The 22,431-nt window shown below is 41.0% G+C and overlaps 1 protein-coding gene across 3 annotated transcripts in view; it reads right to left on the reverse strand.

The window, feature by feature from the left end:
• The window catches only part of LOC109418937 (probable peroxisomal acyl-coenzyme A oxidase 1), a 34,704-nt gene extending 17,102 nt beyond the window's left edge, over positions 1 to 17,602 (reverse strand). The window contains exons 1-2 of one of the 3 annotated variants that reach the window (XM_062853966.1): positions 17,428 to 17,602; positions 17,060 to 17,191 (exon numbers count right to left, since the gene is read on the reverse strand). In XM_062853966.1, the coding sequence (XP_062709950.1) occupies positions 17,060 to 17,183 (124 nt within the window). In that variant the 5' untranslated portion in view covers positions 17,184 to 17,191; positions 17,428 to 17,602. Of the gene's footprint in view, positions 1 to 17,059 lie in introns of all 3 variants that reach the window. The other 2 variants (XM_062853967.1, XM_062853965.1) reach the window with 2 other exon arrangements.
• Positions 17,603 to 22,431: the final 4,829 nt, after the last annotated feature.

The raw sequence follows: 22,431 nt of genomic DNA on the forward strand, positions 1-22,431 counted from the left end.
AATATGACTTCTGCAATACTTTAAATCTAACTTGTAAATTATTTTACAAGACCTTTGAGACTTGTAATCAAAAGTACAAGTCATAGCTAATATTTTATACTTGTAGTTTGTTTATGCAACATACACTTGTAAATTCCACTAATAATATTAGTCCAACCGACTTGTAGAATTGACTTGTAACTTGTACTTGTAGTATTTTTATGCAACAGAAAATTACAAGTTACAAGCTACAAGACCAATATTATTAGTAAAATTTTCATTATGCTACAGGCCTCAGATTGAGGTAAAGATTTGGGAGAATGAAAAATTGTGTACCAGCTGGTGGGATGCCCTCATATGCCCAATCTACAAGAAAGGACACAGACTAGAGTGTGCCAGCTACAGCGGGATTACCCTTTCAAATTCGGCGTATGAGATACTGTCGCGTGTCCTGTTCAACAGACGAAGAACTCTTGAGTAGTCCTTCGTCAGAGCATTTCCGGTTGGTTTACGTAAGGGCCGTTCAACGACGGATCAAATGTTTAACATGCGGATTATCCTAGATATATAAATTTCAGGAATATAACTTGTAGGCTCACCATCTGTTCATTGATTTTAAAGCAGTGTACGACAGAGACAGAGGCAGACCTAGTGGTGTAAGTGCTGAGGTAGTGATGGAGATGGAGATGTGTTTGAAGTTTTTGAAGAATTCCTGAAGTAACCACTACTACATAAATTCTTGGAGCAATCCCGGAAAAAGCTTCTGGAGCAATCCCTGAAGGAATTCCTGGAGAAATCCCTAGAAACCCTGTAGGAATCCCAGGAGGAGTTTCTGAAAGTATACCTGCATGAATTTCTGGAGGAATCCTTAAAGTATAAATGGGAAGAGCCATTGGAGAAATGACTAAAGAAATCTCTTGAAGAAAAACTTGAGAAATTCCTAGACAAATTTCCGGAGGAATCCTTGGAGGATTTTTTTGACGAATTCCTGGAGGAATTTCTAGAGGAGTTCTTGGAGTAATCCCTGGAGAAATTCCTGGAAACCCCCCTAAAACAATTCCTAGAGGAATCTGTGGAGAAAATTTTGGAGGAACTTCTGGACAAATTCCTGGTGGAATCCCTGGAGAAATTCTTGAAAGTATACCTGGAGGAATTCCTAGTGGAACCGCTAGAAGAAGTCGTGGAGAAATCTCTAAAGAAATAAATGGAGGATTTCCTGGAGGCAACCCTGGAGAAATTCCTGGTCAAATGCCTGGATTCCCCACATGAAAGGAGATCTCTGGAGCAGGGATGAGAAATGTACTGGAAAAAACGATTACCAGCTGTACATTTGACATTTTTCCACACGAACATCATAGGCCCAGCCAAACTCAAACTGTTCGAAAAATAAATGTCATAACATTTTTTTTCCTGCAGCCTTCTTCCTTAAAACGGTTTCCAAGCGCCAGTACTTGAGCACAACGACGACAAAAATTTCTGTCTCTCCCGTTTTCGCATTTTTCTGCGTTTCAAACCGCTTCTAGACAAACTTCTTTACATGCATCACAAACATTGGCGTATCTAGGATTTTTTCCTAGGGGGTGCCCAAGGGGTGCCAGTTTCAGTGGATTCCAGGTTGTTTTGTTTTTTTTTTTGAAGGGAAATACCTATCCACCCTCAATTTCTTAGTATAATGATATACTGCGTCACGGGAAAAATGAGCCCGTAAGTTTAAACGCGCTGTATTATAAAGAACTTTTTTTTTGGAAAATCCTAACCATTGTACTGATTTAACACTTTCTCCGCCATGTGAAGTTTGAAAACTTGATTGCGTATAATGCATGGAAGCATGGAATTTGCATTTTCAGTTTGAACTTAACAATTATCGCGATAACCTCTTTGCTTTGAGGACAGAAAACAATCAGGTCCGTAAAATATATTTTCAGAGCAATTATTAGAAGTGTATATCTCGGAAACTATTATAAAATATCCATAAATTTGCGTGTAACTTGTATTATAGTTCCGTTCTGAAGCTTCACGAACATATTATCAAACCTGGAATTTGGTGCGAGCGAACTTCGATTTTTCTCTTCGGAGTTCTGATGCTCACACTAAATTCCAATTTCGACTGGATTGATACTATATCTGGTGAAGGGAATGGTGTATAAAGTTAAAATTTTGACTTACGTTAAACCAACATTGTAGTAATCAGTCAAGCTTTCAGCTCCATACATTTCGGATAATTGATTCTGGTTTATACGTATAACACAAGAAATTTGTGTTTTCGGCAGAACATTCTTTTGGTAATTCCTCAAGAAATATTTCCGTCAATTTATTTGGAAATTGTTTAGCAATTTTTTTCAATTGAGGCTTCTTTTGGTAATCTGTCAGTAATTTCTTTGAGTTTTGTAAATTTATTCGGTTATATCTTCGGATCCTCTTCGGCAAATTTTTTAAAAATTTATTTGGTAATATGTTTGGAATTTGAATTTGGTACGAAGCACCTTTCACATCTCCTTTGAAAATTTCATTGGCAATTATTTTGGAAATTTCTTTGACAATTCCGTTAGGAGTTTATTTGGCCTTTTTTTTTAACTTCATTCGAAATGTTTTCTCGGGATTTCCTTTGCCAATTTTTTAATAGTGTTTCAAGCATTGTTTTGTTAATGTCAGCTATTTTATTGATATTTGCTTTTTCAAAATTCTTAAATTAGTCTTCAGGTAATTCCTTTGGGAATTCTTTTAGTGTAGTCTTTGGTAACACTAGTTTACAAAATAAAACGAAAGTCGTGAACTTCTGTCAACGACCAAAGTTTTTGAAGCACAATTTAGTACTGATTTCGAAACCGTGCTTCAAAAATTTTTAAGTAGAGCACTTTTTGAGTTTTAGCTCAATATCGATTTTTACAACTTTTAAAAGTATACAATTTACTAAAATCCAAATATCTTGCGTTTTGTTCAACCAATATCAAATCTTTTTCCATGAATTAAAAGCTGAATACAATACCATTCGATCATCTGAATGCAGGTTTTGCGTCAGATTGATGAAATTCAAGATATTGGCGAGTTTTAGGGACGATCTTTTTAAATTTTAGCCAAATTTCCAAAAATATATGAAGAAATGTATTTTTTTTTTTTTCAATAAGAAAAAAACAATCTAAAAATTCTTTCTCAACGTTTATTTGACATATCATATGTAGGCGAGTTACAGTAAAAAAATCAGCTCAATCGTAGCATTGATTACGGAGAATGAGGTGTGTGAAGTGAGCGACGTTGCTTAAAAATAGAACAAAAATCGATTTCAAATCATCAACCTTGTATGGAAAGTCGAAAGAATTTCCGCTCTACTGTAATTTTTTTCCTTCGCGTTTTCGAACTCAGGGCATGATTCTACACCAAAAATGATCATCAGCTTACCGAGTTCAAAAATGCTGTAAACTAGTGTAATTCATCCGACAATAACTCTGGGAACTTCCTCACATTTTATTTGAAAATGTCTTCGGCAAGTCATTCTACTTTTTTTGGTATTTTTGTCAATTTTTTGGACTTTCATTATCTATGCTATTCAGTGTTCCTTCGCCAATTCCTTCAAGAACTCCTTCGGAAATTCTTTTTATAAATTGCTTCTATAATTTTAATGATAACACTGCTCGACAAAATTTTACAAAATTTGTTGTTATGGAATGAGAAAAAAAAAATAACACGGATTTGGGACCCTAGAAGTGTCATAGTGAAAGAATTTTTGAAAAATATTGGACCAGGCCTTCACAGTTTAAAACCGAAGTTTTTATGGAGAACTTGGAGTGTTCAATTGATATGTGCATTAGAACGTGCCGTGCATATTTTTAGGCGTTTTCGGTATTTGGGTTAGTTTCGTTATTATCTAACGCCTAAATATATGCACAGCGCGTTCTAATGCATATATCAATTGAACACCCCAAGTTCTCCATACAAACTTCGGTTTTGAACTGTGAAGGCCCGGTTCAATATTTTTCAAAAATTCTTTCACTATGACACTTCTAGGGTCCAAAACCCCTGTTCTTTTTTTTCTCATCCCATAACAAAATTTAGTGTTGAACGGTGTAATTTTTTATACAATTTCTGCAGTTATTATGTAAGGAATTCCTGCAGCAGATGATTTCGGACTATCTTCGGCAATTCCGTTGTTACTTGCTTTGATAAATTTATTCGGGAATTCCATCAGCAATTCTATTGGAAATTTAGGAAACTTCGATTATCACTTTGGGAACTTCTTGGATAATTATAATTCCTTTGGAAATCCATTCGCGAAATTTCTTAGAGATTTCCTCCGGGAATTTATTTAAAAAAAAAAACTTTGCCAGTTCTTTCGAAATTCTGTCACGGTGATTCTACGGCGATTACTATTGGCATAACATTAAAGTTTCTTCAGAAATGCCTTTGATGATTCCGGAAAATTTTTTGAGAATTTAATCGATTTTTTTTTTGTGAATGTTTGGGGAATTTTTTTTTAGTATATATTTCGGCAATTTATTTTGAGATTGGATTTGGCCAATTTTGTTGAAAAGCCTCAATATTTTCTTCCGAAATTCATCTGGTAATTCTTAAATAAATGCTTTTGGCAACTACTTTGAAAGCTTTAAGGTAATTTTGATGGATTTTTTTCCGGCAATTGCTTTGGGAATTTGTCAGGAGGGTTTTCTTTTTCTTTGAGCAAGTACAGTTGAGAATTTCTGAATTCACGGAAGCAATTTACGGAAGCAATATATATGAATACAATTAAATCATAAAGAATGACAAAAGTAATCACGTTAAAATTGCCTGAGAAAATTGCAAAAAAAAACTGAAAAATAAATTGATGAAATAATTTCAGAGGAATAGCCATTGAAAATATAGAAATAAAAATCCAAAGAAATTGCTGATTGAAGACTACCACAGAGATTTTCAAAAAAAGAACAACCATGACGAATGAACCCTCTAGGTCTAGCGAATACGGAGTCGTGGGTTCGAATGCAAGGTTCGAATCCCACAAGATCGCGATTTTTTTTCCACAAATTCATCTCTCAATTTGTCAATGGGCAACATTCGGTGCCTTCTAACCAATTAGTTTTTCCCGTTCATTCCTATAGGATTTCACTAGAGATTTGTCTAGTAATACCTCCTAGGATTTCTCTGGAAATTCCAACTACTCTTGAAATTCGTTAAGAAATTCCTACAGAGATTTCTATTGGGATTCCTTCAGTGGAATTCTTTGAAGAAGGCCAATAGGAGCTCCAGGAGTAAAACCACGATTAATTTCTAGAGTAATTCATGATTAAAAACTCTAAAGAAATTCTTGGTTGAGTCTTTAGAAAAATCCCTGAAAAAATCAAAGGCATTTCTGGAAGTATCATAGGAAAATTTCCTAGAAGAATTTTAGCAAGAATGCCTAGCGAAATCTCTAGAAGGATTCCTGAAGATATTTCAGTAAGAAATTCTGGAGGAGACCTAGGAGGCATGCCTGAAACATTAGAAGCAGCAGGAATCGCTTATGGAATCCCAGAAGGAGTTCCTGGATGAAAGTCAAGAGGAGTTCCTGGAGGAATCCAATGAGAAATATTTGGAGTAATCCCAGGAAAAAAAACCCCTTTAGGATTTCTAGGAAGAAACACCGAAGGTACTTCTGCAAGGATCCTAGGAAGATTTCCTTGAATAATTCCAGTAAGTTTTTGTAGGAATCCCTGTAGAAATTCTTAGAGGAATCCCTAGAAGAATTCGGAAATGTATTATAGTAAGAATTTCTGGAGGAGTCCTAGGAGAAATTGCTGGATCTCTCTGCAGAAACTTCTTGTACGTACAACCCCATCAAGAAGCCGAACCTAGGGGAAGTTTATTGAAGAAATATCGGGAGGAATCCAAAAAGGAGGCCTAGAGAAATCAATGTATAAATAGATAGAGGTATTTTTGGAGGAATCCATGGAGAAGTCTGTTCATTGTTCTTATCAATATCCAAAACGCGTATAACAGGTATATAAGTAATTCCAGGTGTGTCTAAGTTTTGTTCAAATGTGCCATTAATAAATATTGGAATTATTGTGTGAAGTTTTAAATTTAAGGTTCTTGTCAAGGAAAAATTCTAGGGGGTGCCAAATTTGTTCTAGGGGGTGCCAGGCACCCCTGGAACCCCCCAAGCTATGCCAATGATCACAAAGCTAGGAGTGTGCTCTAGCGATTTGTGCAAATCGATTCAAATTATTTGTTAAAACAAGTGAGTTATTAGCAGTTGGAAATATTTGACATTTTTCGCAATCACCTGCCTCAGCATGACTGCTCATAAATATTTTCGTGGGGAAGCGAAAACCATCAAGTCTGATGGTATTGGTGCTGCCGTTGTTTTGTTTTTATTTTACTGCCAGTATCGATGAACGAGAAATTCCGGAAGCAATCCTTAGAGAAATTTCGGAAGAAATTCTTGGAAGAATCCCTGAGGAATTCTTGGAAAAATCCCTGGGGGAATTCCTGAAGCAATTTCTAGAGGAAACCTCAAGAGCAATTCCTCGAGAAACTTCTGGACAAACTTCTGGCAGAATTCCAGGAAGAATTCCGGGAGAAATCCCTAAAGGAATTCTTGAGGTACTTGCGAGAAATCATCCCTGGAAGAATTCCTGGAGGAATTCTTGAATGAAATTCTGGAAGAATCTCTAGAGGATTTCTAGAAGGAATACCTGCAGAAATTCCTGAAGAAATTCTTAGAGGCAATGTTGCAACCATTCATTTGCAAAGATTTACATTCATTTGCTACTATCTCAGTTCAGAAGCATGCTATCGAAAAACAATGTATGGATGAATTTAACCTTGTAGTTTTATCTGAAAGTTTGCCGAATAACATTGGGGTCGCACACGCATTCCAAAGTCGTGAGCGAGCTGTGAAGGTAACTTTCCACAGCGTGAATGAAATTTACATTCATCGCGTGGAGAGTTGCCTTCACAGCTCGCTCACGACTTTGGTATACGTTTGCGACCCCAATGTTATTCGGCAAACTTTCAGATAAAACTACAAGGTTAAATCTATCTATACATTGTTTTTCGATAGCATGCTTCTGAACTGAGATGACAGCAAATGAATGTAAATCTTTGCAAATGAATGGTCGCAACCTTGCTTAGAGGAATTTCCAGAGGAATTCCAGGAAGAATTCTTGGAGGAATATCTGGATGAATTACTGGAGGAATTATCGGAGGAATTCCTGGAGGAATCTCTGGAAAACTCTTTTGAGGAATCCCTGAAGGAATTCCAGGTAAATTCCTGGTAGAATTTCTGGAGAAATCCATGAAATCATTTCTGGAAAAATCCCTGGAGGAATCTTTGGGGGAACTCCTGGAGGAGAAATTCCTGGATAAACTCCTGGAGGAAACCCTGGAAGAAAACTCGGTATTTCCGATAGGACATCCGATTTGGCTGCGATTGTGCAGGAAACCTCGATCCATGCAACAGTCACAGGTTCTGCCGAACAACAATGGACAAAAACACTGTAACTAATGATTCTCTGAAGAAGGTCCCAAACGGACCGAATCGTCGGATAAAATAAAATAACAGCATTTTGATTTTGTCAAGACTGAGAAGCCACAAAACATCAGTTCTCAACTACAGTCGTGCACACCAACGACATCCATGTCTGCAGTAATTTCTGGACGAATTATTGAAGGTATAATTGAATGGACTCCTAAAGGATTTTTTGTACAACTCTTCCTGAATTATTTTTTGAACAACCTCTAGTAAAATTTTCGGAAAAGCTTGTTGATTTTCCTGCTCACAGTCTTATGAAATGCGTTGATTAATTTATAATCATCGCGGACGTTTCGGTTCGGCTATTGGACCTTCCCAGGTCGAATAAGTCATTAGTAAAACAACATTTCTGGATGGCATTCCTGAAGAAATACTTCTAATTATTCCAGTTGGAATTATTAGAGCAATCTCTAGTGGAATTCTGCAAGGAATTTACGGAGAAATCCCTGAAAGAATACCTCCACAAATACCTTAGAGGATCTCCGTAGAAATTCCCGAAGGAAACCGCGAATATAGCACTGGAACAATCACTGGAGGAACCTCTAAAGATATCACAGGACAAATCCCCAAAGAAATGTATGGTGGAACCTTGACGCAAACGAAATTCGCTCTATATAAGACGCTGATTCTGCCGGTAACCCTCTACGGTCACGAGGTGTGGACGTTAAAGGAAGTAGACCGTAAAACTTTTCGGAGTTTTTGAGCGCAAAGTGCTGCGAACAATTCTTAGTGGGAAACAGGAAAATGGAATGTGGCACAGACTAATGAGTCACGGGTTGTACCAAGTGTACAGAGTGCGGCAGGAAAAAATGCGAAAAGTTCATGGCGCTATCACACGCTAAATTTGGGATATATATGACTATTTTTTATAACACTGTATCAGTCAATGTCTATATTCTAGCTCTACAAAATAAAAATGAATATATTTGATTTTTAACATGTGATAATGTAAGCCTAAAAAGTGGGTATCAATAAACTGCGCGCCCAATGGTTATCAAACAAAATGGCTAAAATAGTAAAAAAAAATTGCTTTAATTCAACGAAAAACTAGGCCGTACATATAAAATAAAGAGCCATGTAGTTTCACATCTAGACGAAATAAGCACATATATATAATGATATCGTAGAGAAAAATAAAAATGTTGTTTTATCAGATATGAAATTTAGCAACCCGTGTACTTTTTAGTGGTTTAAAAATTTTGATTGTCTTTAGCTTCAGGCGCCGTCTTGTAAAGGTTAGTGACCAAAATTGGATTTTTTTTTAAATAGCGTTCCAGATATTAGCCTATTAGATATCATGGAACGTTGGTTGATGTCAAATGGACGAAAATGAAGCTTGAAAATGAAAAATACTTTTGCATTTTTTTCCTGCCGCATACTGTACAAGGATACGAATATTGTGAAACGTATGAAATACGGCAGATTTCAGTGGGCCGGACACGTGGAGCGATTGTCGGAAGAAAGAATAGCGGAAACAATGACCAGGTAGAAATCGGCGACTTCGTGCGCGACCGCAAACGTGCTGGCTGCACGCGGTAGAAGAAGATCTGCGATCCCTACACGTTCGGGAAAACTGATGTGTAGAGGAACATCGCCCAAGTTCGACGAAGATGGTGTTCTACTATACGGTCGGCGTTAGAGTAAAGTTATTTTGTAACCAATAAGGTATCAAGATAGGAAGTAGAAAAAATGACTGAAAAGATTTGTTATGAGATGAATTTTTGCAACACTGTTTCAAGAGATCCAGGGGGATTTCGGGGGCATTTTAAGGAATTTTCAGGGAATATTCAGAAAGGTATAAGCTATTTCAGGGTTTGGGGTCATTCAAATATGATATCCATCGTTCAGGGGTAAAGGGGAGGTGTTCTGAGAAAATGTGACATTCCATGTATTAGTACACGAAAAAGCATGACGATAGAGAGGGGAAGGGGTGGGTCTAAAATTCTCAAGAAATGTTTGATGCCATATTTGAAGCGTCTCTTCCATGTGGTATCCAGTTGAGCAGACACAAACGCCTAGCAGACCTACTCATGAACAACAGAGGCCTGAATATATTCGGATTTACACGGCTGACAGTTCTGCTTTTCAGGATCAGTGAAGTACAAAAAATTGTTTTTTGCTATATAAATAGCACTAAAAAGCACTTCCCGCATCACCACTAGTTCTTCGCGAATAAAACTCATGAGTGTTTTACTTCATAGTCATTGAGCAAGCGGGAGCGAATGAACTCACGCAACGCTTACTCTTTCGTTGATTACACTAGTTTGCAAAATAAAAAGCACTGATTTCGAAACCGTGCTTCAAAAAATTTTAAGTAGAGCAGTTTTTGAGTTTTAGCCCAATATCGAGTTTTACAGTTTTTAAAAATATGGAATTTACTAAATAGTCAGTAGTGTGCGGTAGTTCGGCAGCAGCAAAGCTTTGCGCGCTCGCTTTGCTAGATTTTTGCGATTTTTTTTTTCTTTGCGGGGCACCGACGACGGGACGCCAAGCAGTCAGTACCTAGTGTGCGGTAGTTCGGCAGCAGCAAAGTTTCGCGCGCTGGCTTTGCTGGATTTTTACGATTTTTTTTTCTCTTCTCTCTGCGGGGCTCCGACGACGGGACGAGTGTGCGCGCGCCGTGGTTAAGTCGGTTCTGAATTTTTCGCTTCCCTTCGGCGCTAGTTTCCAATACACTTTTAGTTGATAATAAATATTTTCTTTCATTTTTTGCATTTACACAGAGTGAAAAATGTTAGTTCGGGTTCGCCGGTCGAGAAAAAATCCGGGCGCCGACAAGTGAGTCGCGTTCAGTGTATTTCTGTGTGGAATAGACTAAAGGTTTCTGCTCCCTAGTGGAGTGGAGACCCGCGATAGAATTTTCTTTTTGGCTAGTTTTTGCGTCGAAAAGTGGTCGGTTGTTAACGGCGGTTTGTGTATATTGATCCATTGTCAAATCATATCACCAACCATAGGTGACTCCCGGACTGACAATGTACCTTACCCTACTAACAAAAAATCCCTTCCTGAGACAAACGTGGAGATGCAGCGAGTCGCGGTCTTTATAACAACGTTTGTCTTACTAACATTCCCTTCCATCCTCGATGACCGTAAGGACGTGGCCGGCGCCGTTATTGACCTTATTAAAGTTGAGAGCTCTCGACCTGTGTACATTGAGAATAGTAAGCTAGTCCCAAGCCCTATTCATTGGTTCCTTGTGCAATTTCGATTGCTCTGGTCAATCACGGAGTAGCAACTACGAATTGTGCGGTCATCTATGCTCATGCTCATGCTCATTTAAAAATATGGAATTTACTAAATTTCAAATATCTTGCGTTTTGTTCAACCAAATTTAAGGAAAATCTTCTTCCTTAAATTAAAAGCTGAATACAATACCATTATATCATCTGAATGCAGGTTTTGCGTCAGATTGATGAAATTCAAGATATTGGCCAGTTTTAGGGACGATCTCCTTCAATTTCATAGTTGATGTACACGTGCTGTAGTCCCATGTACGGGAGCCATATTGCAAGCAAGCTCCCAGGAGCACAGTACATTTTGAGACTGAAAGTTGTGCGCCTCATTTTTCTCAAGATGTGTCTCATGAGCTTCGTCTCATGCGCTGATTAAATTAGAAAATTTCACGACAAAAACTTTCCAAACGAACGAGAATTGAAACCTTAACCTTTGCATTGAGAGTCCCTAGTCATATCGCATAGACCAACCAGACACTTGAGTTGTGTACGGAAAAAAGTAGTTGAGGTTCTTCGTTACCAAGAAGTTGTTTTTCACCTTAGATACCAACAGCTCACGCAGCGCATGAGACGAGCTCCCCGGGAGCTATGTGCCCAGCTCGCACCCACCAGATTTTCATGAGCCTCATAGCAGCGCAGCACACTGCGATTTTGAAGAGCTGGGAGACTCGCTGTCTCATTTATGTACACATGAGCAATGGGTAACTCTGTTCAATTTTGGCCAAATTTCCAAAAATATATGAAGAAATGTATTTTTTTTTTCAATAAGAAAAAAAAAAACAATTTAAAAATTCTTTCTCAACGTTTATTTGACATACCATATGTAGGCGAGTTACAGTAAAAAATTCAGCTCAATCGTAGCATTGATTACGGAGAATGAGATGTGTGAAGTGAGCAGCGTTGCTTAAAAATAGAACAAAAATCGATTTCAAATCATCAACTTTGTATGAAAAGTCGAAAAAAATTCCGCTCTACTGTAATTTTTTTCCTTCGCGTTTTTGAACTCAGGGCATGATTCTACACCAAAAATGATCATCAGCTTACCGAGTTCAAAAATGCTGTAAACTAGTGTTATTTGGTTGGATATTTTTGTTTGTTTTTACTCGCGAGTTGCGTCACGATGAGAGCAATTTCATCCTCTGGAACGCCCGTGAAACCGCATAAACTCCCAGAGCCCCCCCTGGAACGCCATTAAAACTCTTTGGGATCCCCTTTGAATACCTGTGAAACATCATGAAACGCCCTTGAAATACCTTTGTACGTTTGGTCACCAAATCTTTATAGCAAACACTTAGTTAGGGTTGAACGCTTTATGCTAGAATAGTTTCACTGAGATATTAGTTAGGATCGATAGTGTTACAAAGGTTCGACTCACAGTTTTGGTGTTCTACCGTGGGATGAGTTTTAGACCGTTCTGTGTTCCACAGCTATACATGAGTTTCCAGGCTAAATAAAATATATCCAATAAATTGCGGTTTTCTAATTATCTAATGGGAAATAAATTAACTAGCTTGCTGTTACGGAAAACAACACTGGCTCTCAATTGTCTTGATGGCCAACCAGTGATATCTGGGTTGATACAACTTCGTGCAACAAACTCTGATGCGAAACAATAATGAATATAAATACCTATAAGATTGAAGTGCTTGCTTCATTACCGAATGTGAACAGAAATTAAGGACAGAGTTGTTAGAATCCCCAAATGGCCGTCACAATGGCCGTCACAATGGCCGTCACAATGGCCGACTTTGGCACCTACACACGATTTCTAAAGCACAAATCTCTTCGTAAACAAAACCAGCGCAACTTAGCTTCTTATTTTAAGCTTATTACAAGTGAGCAATAACAGAATAATAAAATGCACTGATTTTTTAAGCTTGTTTCTTGAGATTTGTGTGTCTGAGTTCTGATCAGGTTTTTTAATCCCGACATTATTTTTTTTTCTGTTGTAAAGTTCACCTATTGCGACCAGTAATAACAAATTGAAGAAAGAGCTACGTTTGACAGAACCTTCATCTCTTCTGTCATCTCTTATCTCCTACATATACATACTCAATACCGATGCCCAGCTGTACCCAAGTAAACGATTCGAGAAACCCAGATAAACGATTCGAGAGGTTTGCTATTTGCCGTAACAACCCTTAAACAAACCTATGGAGTCTTTGAAAGCTCCTGAAAACCCCTTGAACACACTGAAACGCTTTTGCAAGCTCCTGGAAACCCCTTAATCTCCTGGCACACCTCTGAAATCCCTGGATCACTCATGAAAGCCCCTGAAATGCTCTGAAATATCCCTGGAACCCCCTTAACCCTCTAAATCACTCTGGAATATCCTGTAACGTCTTTGAAACTTCATGAAAACCCATGGAACGTACCTGAAACCTTCTGGTGCAACCTGCTACTCCTTGAAATGCACGATTGGGGAAAGTAAAAATAAATCTGGCAATCACGGTAACAGTTATGAAAGTGATCAACATTTGAATCATGGTCGCATAATGATAGTGTAACAAACAATGTTTTTTTTTTTAAACAATGAAAATAATATTTTAAACAATGTTAAACTGTAAAGGACATCCTTACAGTTCATGCAACTGTTATGGTAGTGTAGTAATACTACCTTCAGAATAAGTGTATTTTAGAGAATGAGATACGATCGAGTAGCGAGAGCTGAGCTCCTCTCGAGTTTGTGTTGTATTCTTTGTGAAATATATTCAGAAATGTTGAGACTGTAAACAGACCAAGATGTGTTTTATTGTACTGTACGCTGCGTTTCTATTTATAAGATAAAAGAGTAATTATATGGTGTGACATTGATATTAGTGGTTTGCCAGTAAAGCTTATTTCGTAACAGCAATTTTTTAAAATAGCCGCGTTGCCAGACGAGGGCGAGCTCGATGAGGCCCCTCTAGAGGACTGCTGGAGTACAGTGAAAGCAGCCATCAACGACGCAGCCGAGAGCACCATCGGGTACGTGGAACGGAATCGACGTAACGAATGGTTCGACGAAGAGTGCAGAACGGTTTTGGAGGAGAAGAACGCAGCGAGGGCGGTAATGCTGCAGCAAGGGACTCGACAGAACGTAGAACGTTACAAACAGAAGCGGAAACAGCAGACCCGCCTCTTTCGGGAGAAAAAGCGCCGCCTGGAAGAAGCGGAGTGTGAAGAAATGGAACTGCTGTGCCGTTCCCAGGAAACACGGAAGTTCTATCAGAAGCTCAACGCATCCCGCAACGGCTTCGTGCCGCGAGTTGAAATATGCAGGGATAAAGACGGAGGCCTCTTGACGGACGGACGTGAGGTGATCGAAAGGTGGAAGCAGCACTTCGATCAGCACCTGAACGGCGTGGAGAACGTAGGCACGGGAGCCCACGGCAACGGAAGGAACGACGACGCCAGTGCAGCGGAGGACGGAAATGAACCAACTCCCACGCTGAGGGAAGTTAAGGATGCCATTCACCAGCTCAAAACCAACAAAGCAGCTGGTAAGGATGGTATCGCAGCTGAACTCATCAAGATGGGCCCAGAAAAGTTGGCCACCTGTCTGCATCGGCTGGTAGTCAGGATCTGGGAAACCGAACAGCTATCGGAGGAGTGGAAGGAGGGGGAAATCTGCCCCATTCACAAGAAAGGCGACCATTTGGAATGTGAGAACTTCAGGGCGATCACTATTTTGAATGCTGCCTACAAAGTGCTATCCCAGATCATCTTCCGTCGTCTGTCACCTAAAACAAATGAGTTCGTGGGAAGTTATCAAGCCGGCTTCATCGACGGCCGGTCGACAACGGACCAGATCTTTACCGTAAGGCAAATCCTCCAGAAATGCCGTGAATACCAGGTCCCAACGCATCACATGTTCATCGACTTCAAAGCGGCATACGACAGTATCGATCGCGCAGAGCTATGGAGAATCATGGACGAAAATGGCTTTCCTGGGAAGCTGACGAGACTGATTAAAGCAACGATGGACGGTGTGCAAAACTGCGTAAGGGTTTCGGGTGAACTATCTAGTTCATTCGAATCTCGCCGGGGACTGCGACAAGGTGATGGACTCTCATGTCTACTCTTCAACATCACGCTGGAAGGTGTGATGCGACGAGCCGGGCTCAACAGCCGGGGAACGATTTTCACAAAATCCGGTCAATTTGTGTGCTTTGCGGACGACATGGACATTATCGCTAGAACATTTGGAACGGTGGCAGAACTGTACACCCGCCTGAAACGCGAAGCAGCAAAGGTCGGACTGGTGGTGAATGCCTCAAAAACAAAGTACATGCTGGTAGGCGGAACCGAAAACGACCGGATCCGTCTGGGTAGTAATGTTACGATAGACGGGGATACTTTCGAGGTGGTGGAGGAATTCGTCTACCTCGGATCCTTACTGACGGCTGACAACAACGTGAGCCGAGAAATTCGGAGGCGCATCATCAGCGGAAGTCGGGCCTACTACGGGCTCCAGAAGAAACTGCGGTCGAAAAAGATTCACCCACGCACCAAATGCACCATGTACAAAACGCTGATAAGACCGGTGATCCTCTACGGGCACGAGACATGGACCATGCTCGAGGAGGACTTGCAAGCACTCGGAGTTTTCGAGCGACGCGTGCTAAGGACGATCTTCGGCGGTGTGCAGGAGAACGGTGTGTGGCGGAGAAGAATGAACCACGAGCTCGCTGCACTTTACGGCGAACCCAGCATTCAGAAGGTGGCCAAAGCCGGAAGGATACGTTGGGCAGGGCATGTTGCAAGAATGCCGGACAACAACCCTGCAAAGCTGGTGTTTGCAACGGATCCGGTTGGCACAAGAAGGCGTGGAGCGCAGAGAGCACGATGGGCGGACCAGGTGGAGCGTGACTTGGCGAGCATTGGGCGCGACCGAGGATGGAGAGCGGCAGCCACAAACCGAGTATTGTGGCGTACTATTGTTGATTATGTATTGTCTTAATGATGTTGAACAAATAAATGTATGTATGTAATTTTTTAAAATTGAACTTATTAACTGTGCAGTTTTCGTGTCATCAGCGGTACAAAACTTTCAATCATTTTTTTTTTTTCAACGGAAAATAGGGGAGCTTACGTATTATTTCCGGCAGTTTTGTTCTCATCTCCATGGAGGTTTTTAAAACCTGTCGAACTCCGAGTTGGCCACAAATCCTTCCCAACCAAGCTGAATGATATGGCCAAGTTTTAGGAAATTCGGCCAACGAAACCCCGAAGAGAAGAAAACTTTGAGGGTAAATGTAACAGAACATCAATACAAAAACAAAATAAATGATAATACAGTAATGTTCCGATTTTATCACGCCCTCCGCGCGTCATTTCTTCATTTTTCATTCATTTGCTGTTACATTTAAGAACAAGTTGTTCCACTCTTCTTCAAGATAAATGTTTCAGGCACGTTATCCAACGTTAACAATATTGAAAATGCGTTTAGATTTTATAGAATATTTAAAAGCATTTGTGAAAATGGGAGTGATAAAATCGGAACAATACTGTATATAATATATAATAAACGAAACATTAATATGTTTGACCTATGGATGGTCTCGCATAACTATGGACTGAATAATTTTTTACTGTGTAGTATGTTTGCCTGTGGAATGATACTGTAGCTAAGGTTTACCTTCAGGCTGCTAATGGACTGCAATCAGTAGATTCAACAATAGCATCCATACATTTTTTGTTGCGCCTGTTCGATGTGCAAATATCCATTTTTTTGTCAATTAGCTTCGTACTGATAGGCAGCTATTCAGTCTGGCTCCATGCATGTCGGATTGGAAGTACATAGGGTATGTGTTCCATCATTAATCTCACGCTCCCATATTCATCCTATTCGAAAACAAGCGATAACGGCACCGATTGATTCCGTTCTTTCTGTTTTCATGGGTGCTCACTTTTAACAAAAAATACAAAAATAGGAAACAAAACAAACAGCGCTTCAATCCTTTGCTTTTCGTAGGATGAAAATGGGACCCACATGCTTAAGAAGGGAACCAATACCCTGTCTGTTCTTATTGCCTTATAAAAAATCATAATCGTACCTACTTATCAAGCATCAAAGTACAGCATCATTGAAATGCTGAAAATAACAGATGACACGCAAAAATATATCGCTATCAAAACACCAAAGTGTTATGAGATAATATGTCCATCTTAAATTCTCTTGATAACACAGGCTATTTCAATGGTATCGCTTATCTCGTTCATTCAGTGTTTACGTGCAAATTTAAAAGATGATAGCATTATCGCTTTACCCCACACCGAGTGCACTGCAATCGATCGAGGCGCGCGTGCAGATTGTTTCATACCGCGGTGGCCACCAAAACATCATGCATCCAAATTTACTCACCTCTCGATCGCTTCTCTTTCAGTTGCTCCTCTCCACCCACCCACCAGAGAGTGAACTCTTCCTGGTTGAACGTACACTTGTTGCGTTCATTCTGTAGATCTTTGTTTACAACCTGCGCCGGCATCCTTTTGCCTATAGAGATAAGTGACATTTCATCACACGAACACTAGCTTGAATTTTTCCATACACAAAAATGCACGCCAATTCAAAGGCTATTCAGATTGCATATGAAAATATTACCCAACTGATTTGGGTAAAACGGCTAAATAATGATAAAACTAACAACCGGGGTAAGAGTGCACATATTTTCCCCCAAGTTTCACTACTACATCTACAAAAGAGACACGCATACATTTGAACGTGATTACCACTATACTGCTCTGCAATATCTATGCCTGATATGCTATGATTCGCGACAGCAACTTTAAACCGGCTCTGCTCAATAATAACCAATTAGAGAGGCACTAAAAGTCCATTGAACTTCGAACGTCGTCTAACTATAACTTTCCACCTTCAGTAAAAACAAGTATCCTAGTTCTCCGAACGCACCTTCTTTCACCACCGTTCACTAAGCACGACTGGCTGATCAAGAGCTCGCGCAGACTGCACCACCACTCAAACCTTACCTAATGATATTCGCGATGATAAGCTGCAAATTGTGACCTTTGGTACTACGGACAGTGAGTGAAGTGAAGACAAGTCTAAGCACACGGCCGCGACTGTGCGCGCTTTTCGCGGTCGACATAAAAGTATAAAACCGCGAAAACGAAGTTTGGGGATACGTACTCGTGGAAGCTTTCGCGCACGTTTCGCGTTAACTAACTGAAGGCGCAAAAGAGGTTTATTGCGTACTGTAGAACAAACTTCAGTTCTGCACAGCTCCAAACTTCCTCCGTTTAGTTTCAATAGTTTGTGTGTACCATTACCCTAGTAACACACATCTTCTAGAAAAGTATATACAACTCTTATATAACTAAATTCAGGCTTACAAGAGATGCATATACTTTTGTAGAACATGTGTGCAATTCGAGTATTCACCGTAAAAATTTCAGAACTCTTAGAATTCTCATTTTTATTCATCTATTTTGGCTCATTTGAAAAAAATCTAGATTAGTTTCTGAAAATAAAACTTTTGGATGAACGCCAAGTGAATATTACGACGAATATTCGAAAGAAACTACCTATAAACAAATCTATACTGCCGTGAATCGCATATCAGTCCCATCTTTGCTGGATTTCCTATGCATATGGGACAAATATGCGATTCACGGCAGTATAACTCACACAACCACGGACGTATACATGTTTTCCTGACTTTGTTTTAAATCTAAATGTTCTAAGTGCTACGTCTGTTTGTCTATTGCAGAACTATTCAAGGTATGGATAACAAGTTCAATGTTAGACACAAATAACTGGTTTAATTCCGGAAATTTACAAATATACAATACACAGTTGGAAGTTAATTTCAAAGCAATGACAACTTTTACCATTAAAATAGAACTGCTTCATAAATCCGTAAACACCCGAGACGATCCACTTTTGGCAGAAATGCAAATTTTTTTTTGTTTCAAAACATTTTACCCTGAAGTTTTTTTTTATAATCAAGGGAAATAGTTGTGCTAAGAAATACATGGTATCTCCCCCCTTTGCACCCTCCCCCTTTTACTGGTAGCCGAAAATGCGTTGCTTTTTTATTGTATTTTTCATCAAGTTTTTCATATCAAGGTTGCGACCATTCATTTGCAAAGAATTACATTCATTTGCTATTATCTCAGTTCAGAAGCATGCTATCGAAAAACAATGTATGGATGAATTTAACCTTGCAGTTTTATCTGAAAGTTTGCCGAATAACATTGGGGTCGAAAACGTATACCAAAGTCGTGAGCGAGCTGTGAAGGCAACTCTCCACGCGGTGAATGTAAATTTCATTCACGCTGTGGAAAGTTGCCTTCACAGCTCGCTCACGACTTTGGAATGCGTGTGCGACCCCAATGTTATTCGGCAAACTTTCAGATAAAACTACAAGGTTAAATTCATCCATACATTGTTTTTTGATAGCATGCTTCTGAACTGAGATAATAGCAAATGAATGTAAATCTTTGCAAATGAATGGTTGCAACCTTGTTTCATATACATATTCTACATGTTTTTGCTCAAATTTCATCGTTTTGCTAATCATCAATAGTTTTTACTGATCCTTGACATGCAATGTATTACTATCGTAGCCTGTTGAAGTTTTGATGCCAGAGCTATTCTAAAGCCTCTAAGTACTCCGAAGTTTGTGTCACAAATCCACATCCTATACCAAATTTTATACACGATGAATCATCACAGAACATAGTCATACATACATACATTTATTTGTTCAACATCATTAAGATAAGACATAATCAACAATAGTACGCCACAATACTCGGTTTGTGGCTGCCGCTCTCCATCCTCGGTCACGCCCAATGCTCGCCAAGTCACGTTCCACCTGGTCCGCCCATCGTGCTCTCTGCGCGCCACGCCTTCTTGTGCCTACCGGATCAGTTGCAAACACCAGCTTTGCAGGGTTGTTGTCCGGCATTCTTGCAACATGCCCTGCCCACCGTATCCTTCCGGCTTTGGCCACCTTCTGGATGCTGGGTTCGCCGTAAAGTGCAGCGAGCTCGTGGTTCATCCTTCTCTGCCACACACCGTTCTCCTGCACACCGCCGAAGATCGTTCTTAGCACGCGTCGCTCGAAAACTCCGAGTGCTTGCAGGTCCTCCTCGAGCATGGTCCATGTCTCGTGCCCATAGAGCACGGGTTCCCAACTGGTGGTCCGCGGCCCCCTGGGGGGCCGTGAAGCCAGTCCAGGGGGGGGCACGATGTTACCAAAACAAATGTTAAATTTTTATTCTATTTTTTGCAAATTGCCACCGCCACCCTCAAAATCGAGAATTTGAGGAATAAATTTTCAGTATAAAACGCCTTCAGAAGATAAGAAATTTTGGCTGCGCCGCTTCTTTTCAGCTACGACTCAAATTGAATGTGCATGACATTATTGTTTACGAAATGTGAGTGTCGAATAAAAGAAAACGTATTATTGATCGTCACAAATCCCTCCCACAGTAAATTTCTGGCTACGTCACTGTATCCAAAAACCTCGGTTTCGTGCATTTAATTCATATTTTTTTCTAAAAGTTTTCATTGGGTCCCAGATATATTGACAATTATTAAAGGGGGCCGCCACCCCAAAAAGGTTGGGAACCCCTGCCGTAGAGGATCACCGGTCTTATTAGCGTTTTGTACATGGTGCATTTGGTGCGTCGGTGAATCTTTTTCGACCGCAGTTTCTTCTGGAGCCCGTAGTAGGCCCGACTTCCGCTGATGATGCGCCTCCGAATTTCTCGGCTCACGTTGTTGTCAGCCGTCAGTAAGGATCCGAGGTAGACGAATTCCTCCACCACATCGAAAGTATCCCCGTCTATCGTAACATTACTACCCAGACGGATCCGGTCGTTTTCGGTTCCGCCTACCAGCATGTACTTTGTTTTTGAGGCATTCACCACCAGTCCGACCTTTGCTGCTTCGCGTTTCAGGCGGGTGTTCAGTTCTGCCACCGTTCCAAATGTTCTAGCGATAATGTCCATGTCGTCCGCAAAGCACACAAATTGACCGGATTTTGTGAAAATCGTTCCCCGGCTGTTGAGCCCGGCTCGTCGCATCACACCTTCCAGCGCGATGTTGAAGAGTAGACATGAGAGTCCGTCACCTTGTCGCAGTCCCCGGCGAGATACGAATGAACTAGATAGTTCACCCGAAACCCTTACGCAGTTTTGCACACCGTCCATCGTTGCTTTAATCAGTCTAGTCAGCTTCCCAGGAAAGCCGTTTTCGTCCATGATTCTCCATAGCTCTGCGCGGTCGATACTATCGTATGCCGCTTTGAAGTCGATGAACAGGTGGTGCGTTGGGACCTCGGATTCACGGCATTTCTGGAGGATTTGCCGTACGGTAAAGATCTGGTCCGTTGTCGACCGGCCGTCGATGAAGCCGGCTTGATAACTTCCCACGAACTCATTTGTTTTAGGTGACAGACGACGGAAGATGATCTGGGATAGCACTTTGTAGGCAGCATTCAAAATAGTGATCGCCCTGAAGTTCTCACATTCCAAATGGTCGCCTTTCTTGTGAATAGGGCAGATTACCTCTTCCTTCCACTCCTCCGGTAGCTGTTCGGTTTCCCAGATCCTGACTATCAGCCGATGCAGACAGGTGGCCAACTTTTCTGGGCCCATCTTGATGAGTTCAGCTGCGATACCATCCTTACCAGCTGCTTTGTTGGTTTTGAGCTGGTGAATGGCATCCTTAACTTCCCTCAGCGTGGGAGTTGGTTCATTTCCGTCCTCTGCTGCACTGGCGTCGTCGTTCCTTCCGTTGCCGTGGGCTCCCGTGCCTACGTTCTCCACGCCGTTCAGGTGCTGATCGAAGTGCTGCTTCCACCTTTCGATCATCTCACGTCCGTCCGTCAAGAGGCCTCCGTTTTTAACCCTGCATATTTCGGCTCGCGGCACGAAGCCGTTGCGGGATGCGTTGAGCTTCTGATAGAACTTCCGTGTTTCTTGGGAACGGCACAGCAGTTCCATTTCTTCACACTCCGCTTCTTCCAGGCGGCACTTTTTCTCCCGAAAGAGGCGGGTCTGCTGTTTCCGCTTCTGTTTGTAACGTTCCACGTTCTGTCGAGTCCCTTGCTGCAGCATTACCGCCCTCGCTGCATTCTTCTCCTCCAAAACCGTTCTGCACTCTTCGTCGAACCATTCGTTCCGTCGATTCCGTTCCACGTACCCGATGGTGCTCTCGGCTGCGTCGTTGATGGCTGCTTTCACTGTACTCCAGCAGTCCTCTAGAGGGGCCTCATCGAGCTCGCCCTCGTCTGGCAACGCGGCTTCGAGATTCTGCGCGTATGCTGAGGCGACATCCGGTTGTTTCAGTTGCTCTAGGTTGTACCGTGGCGGTCGCCGGTACCGTGCATTGTTGATGACGGAGAGTTTTGGGCGCAGTTTGACCATCACCAGATAGTGGTCGGAGTCGATGTTGGCGCCACGATAGGTCCTGACGTCGATAATGTCGGAGAAGTGCCGTCCGTCAATCAGAACGTGGTCGATTTGAGATTCTGTCTGCTGTGGTGATCTCCAGGTGTAACGATAAGGGAGGCTGTGTTGGAAAAAGGTGCTACGTATGGCCATATTTTTGGAGGCGGCGAAATCAATGAGTCGTAGGCCGTTTTCGTTCGTTTGCGTGGGCGCTGAACTTACCAATCGTCGGTCTGAATTCCTCCTCCTGGCCTACCTGAGCGTTCAAATATCCTATGATGATCTTGACGTCGTGGTTTGGGCAGCGATCGT

This window comes from Aedes albopictus, chromosome 2 (assembly GCF_035046485.1).
Source record: "Aedes albopictus strain Foshan chromosome 2, AalbF5, whole genome shotgun sequence".
Classification (NCBI taxonomy): Eukaryota; Metazoa; Arthropoda; class Insecta; order Diptera; family Culicidae; genus Aedes; species Aedes albopictus.